This window comes from Priapulus caudatus, unplaced genomic scaffold (assembly GCF_000485595.1).
Source record: "Priapulus caudatus unplaced genomic scaffold, Priapulus_caudatus-5.0.1 Scaffold911, whole genome shotgun sequence".
Classification (NCBI taxonomy): domain Eukaryota; kingdom Metazoa; phylum Priapulida; class Priapulimorpha; order Priapulimorphida; family Priapulidae; genus Priapulus; species Priapulus caudatus.
In genome coordinates this window covers 106689-111026 of record NW_014577972.1, presented here as the reverse complement: position 1 = coordinate 111026, position 4338 = coordinate 106689, and the positions used below count along the sequence as shown (strand labels likewise).

Below are 4338 nucleotides of genomic sequence, written 5' to 3'. Positions count from 1 at the left end.
TTACTTACTTACTTACTTACTTACTTACTTACTTACTTACTTACTTACTTACTTACTTACTTACTTACTTACTTACTTACTTACTTACTTACTTACTTACTTACTTACTTACTTACTTACTACTACTACTACTACTACTCTCTCTCTCTCTCTCTCTCTCTCTCTCTCTCTCTCTCTCTCTCTCTCTCTCTCTCTCTCTCTCTCTCTCTCTCTCTCTCTCTCTCTCTCTCTCTCTCTCTCTCTCTCTCTCTCTCTCTCTCTCTCTCTCTCTCTCTCTCTCTCTCTCTCTCTCTCTCTCTCTCTCTCTCTCTCTCTCTCTCTCTCTCTTTCTTTCTCCCTTTCTCTTTCTCCCATTCGTTCACTCATGCGTCGACGTGACAGATGTGCCAGGCTGCATGACTAGGAGAACAGTAATCATTGACGCTCACGCACCCAATCGCACATCACTCGTAACCAAACAACTAACGCTGCCTAACGTGGACAGCCTGGTATAAACAAATCTCCTATTGTCCTACTGCAGGTTAATCAACGGCTACATTACTGGACTTACTAATCAATGGGACTATTATGAATCGCTTACCACCAACAACCGGCTAGTGACCGATGACTCATGGCCAAAATAATTATACGTTACTCAGCTTAACTAGAACCACGCTTGTATATGAGTACACCACCCTGCCTCGCGAGTGCAGTGCCTCGAGAGTGCAAATCATTATTTTGTCATTTTGGCCCCATTCGGGGGGCACGGCCCCCACAACTGTGTTGCTTTGGTTATCGTAACACGCTTCGTGCAGCAAAGTTACTCGTTTTTACGTGGCTGAGGTTGTTATAGCCCTACAAAGGCACTCAAAAGCCATTTCCTAAGTGCGAATGAAGGAAATTAGTATAAAGTGCTTTGCTTGTATAAAGGCCTCCACAGCAGTGACCGAAGCGAGACTGCATGGACCTAGCTAGACCTTTACGCCCAAAGTTCTGAATGCTAGCAATTAGGCCATCGAGACTAGTTAATGAGGCTAATTATGTGGACGGATGATGATTGCATGTGTAGCTACACCTCCCACACACAATTATTGCATTAGCGAGGGAGGGTGGGTCAACGTACCACAGGCAGGCCCCATACCACCTGATGCTGAATCTCTAACCCGAAATGCTGAATATCTCCTGACATGCTGAATATCTCACCTGGGATGTTGAATATCTCACCTGAGATGTTGAATATCTCACCTGAGATGTTAAATATCTCACCTGAGATGCTGAATATCTCACATAAAATGCTAAATATCTCACCTGAGATGTTAAATATCTCACCTGAGATGTTAAATATCTCACCTGAGATGCTAAATATCTCACCTGAGATGCTAAATATCTAACCTGAGATGCTGAATATCTCACCTGAGATGCCAGATGCTGAAATAGAGCTTCGTACAGTCGACTGTGATTTTTCCCGCTTAACCTGTAAGACAAAATAGAAGACACAACTGACCACCATAGATTCCTATAATGCTTTAATTAAATATGTATCTAGACTTTTATCTAACGTTATATATTTTAGCATATATATATATATATATATATATATATATATATAAATATATATATATCTTGAGTGCGTGCAATCTTTGATTAAATCACACTGTATATCTCGGTCACCAGACCAACAGCTTGACCAATAATATCAACATTAATAATAAACGCTATAGTTGTGATATCACCGTGAGAAACCCCTATAACCGTTTATAGACTATTGTGTTAGAAGTGTATTACAAAGTACCACTGTGCAGGAATGGCAATGTGCTACCGTACAGTAGCTGGTGTTACGAGTGAGTAATATGGAAGGTACGAAATAGTACAGGGCATTTAGAGTGCATGGAAACATTGGCTACGAGGTCGCGTTATAATTCTCATAACTGGAGTTTTCTGTGGTGTGTATTATTTGTGGCTGTTCGTAGTAAACATGCGTTCCATTGCGAGTATCTCCTGACACATTGCCACGTAGCTCGCCATTTCTATATTTCACGCTAGGGTTTAGACATCAAAAATGAGCCATATGAAAATGTAAAGCAGGCTTCGTAGATTTCCAGGTATTATTCGCACCACAAATCTCCAAAATCACACGGGAGAGAAGCCTACCCCTAAGTTCTACTAGTATTAGTAATGATCAGTGTGCTACAATTTTACTTTAGGAGGAAACGTGGAGAAACACAATGAAACTGACACTGGAAAAAGACTATACAAATGTGAAATACGTGAATGGGCCTTTTGACTGTATGAAGGTCTGAATGAACACTTGTGAACCCATACTGAAGTGAACTCCTACTATTGTGTCATATCAAAAACAGCTTTTTGCACAAGAAGAAACCTCATAGCACATATCAGATCTCACACAGGTGAGAAACCCTACAAATGTGTAGATATGGCCTATATATAGCTACAGTTCTCTCTGAGGCAGGACACTCAACACCCCCATACATCACAGTTATACATACATACATGCTGGAGAAATGTGACGCATGTCAAACAACTTTCTTTGCGAAGGAATATCGAATGGAATGCCTTATAACTCACACTGGAGAGAACCCCTATAATTTTATCCTATGTGAATTGGATTTCTCCGAGCGAGAAAGTCTTATAAAACATCAAAACCTCTGAGGCAAGACACCTAATGGCACATGTCAGAATTCACGCAGAAGAAACACCCTGCGAACTCGCTATATGTCAAAGCGAGCTTTGTCTAAGCAAGATAGTACTAAACTAATAAACTAATACTAAAGAGAAAATATTGCGATCCTTCCCTTATAAATAATAAAATAAGCAATGCTGTCAATCTATTGCGTGAGGATAAAAACCTGCACATGGGCAACACAAGTAGAGCACTGTAATGCCACACACACGCACGCACGCACATACACACATACACACAGACACGTACACGCGCACGCACGCACACGCACACACGCACACACGCACACACACGTACACGCGCACGCACGCACACGCACACGCACACACGTACACACGCACAAACGCACGCACGCACATACACACATACACACACATCAAGCAGGTATCCTACAGCATGTTAGGCACGCTTACATTCGCTAATATAGCATTCGCATGTTGCGGCATAGCCTGACCCGTCAGCAGTAATAGGCAATCAAGGAAATTTGCGTGAGCGGCGTCTGAATTTTGCGCTTGCCGGCCCGCCCCCTATTGCACACGCACACACACACACACGCACACACGCGCGCGCACCGGCGTCCACAAACAAAGGAACGACGAGAGATTGTCATCTAGTACGACCACGTTAACAGATGCCTGCCCGAACTCAGTCCGATTGACTATGGCATTTCACGGCCCGCGGGCAATCTGTCTCTCTCACTACCACACCTGGGCGGGGGAGGGGAACAGGTGTTACGCGGGGTCTGCTGCTACAAGCAGATGCTTATCTAGTTGCTCTTTTCAACACCTGACCTCGGGTACCAGCGTTGACAATAAAGTTCACGTGGACGCTTGTGTGGATGTTTAATTGGAAAGGATGCTCCAGGGGGACGAATAAAGAAGAGTGGCAATAGCGACCTGCTAATTGCTCTGATGCTATTAGATGATTGTTTTTACATTCAACGCACACTTACTTTTTCTCAGGTATAAAGGAATAATTGCAAGTGAGACACATATGACAGGATGCACATGAATGCAATTTTAATCACCACTACTCTTCAAGCAATTCTATAAGGAATTCACGCACCACTAATTTTGACGAATGAGTTTTTTAGAGAAACCATTCTTAAACAATTTTGGGAGCCGTTTATATAAAATAAAAACTCGCCATTTTCAAATTTTAGCATCACAATTCGTGCTCAGCCTGAAAAATCCCACTTAACCCTTTAACACTAGTAACACGCACACGTACCACCTGCTGTCTACACAAGTGACATGCCTCACTCATGCTGGATGGCTCAGCATCCAATACACTCACCTTAACACCTGATCTTCGGTGACCTTTGCCCTGCTGACGCCGCAGGCTCTGCTCCTGCTGCTGCGGAGAGGGAGGAATCTGGTATCCCAAGAAATGACGGCCAAAGTAGCGTCTGTACAGACGGCAGACGTTGCAGTTTTGTTCGTGCTGTGGGTAGTTACAGTGGCCACAACGTCCTGCAAGCAGATAACGCAAGCTGAGAGATAACGCATTTTTTGGCTTTCATTAATCATTAATATGGAAATTTGATGAGAAGAGATGCTGAAAAGAAACAATGTGTGTGTGTGTGTGTGTGTGTGTGTGTGTGTGTGTGTGTGTGTGTGTGTGTGTGTGTGTGTGTGTGTGTGTGTGTGTGTGCGTGT

The 4338-nt window shown here is 43.2% G+C and overlaps 1 protein-coding gene across 1 annotated transcript in view; it reads right to left on the bottom strand.

Moving 5' to 3' along the window:
• LOC106814359 overlaps positions 1-4338 on the bottom strand; it is a 24496-nt gene that overhangs the window by 11301 nt on the left and 8857 nt on the right. Inside the window, exons 8-9 of the mRNA XM_014818672.1 lie at positions 3977-4152; positions 1393-1453 (exon numbers count right to left, since the gene is read on the bottom strand). Of these exons, the coding sequence (XP_014674158.1) occupies positions 1393-1453; positions 3977-4152 (237 nt within the window). The remainder of the gene's footprint in view (positions 1-1392; positions 1454-3976; positions 4153-4338) is intronic.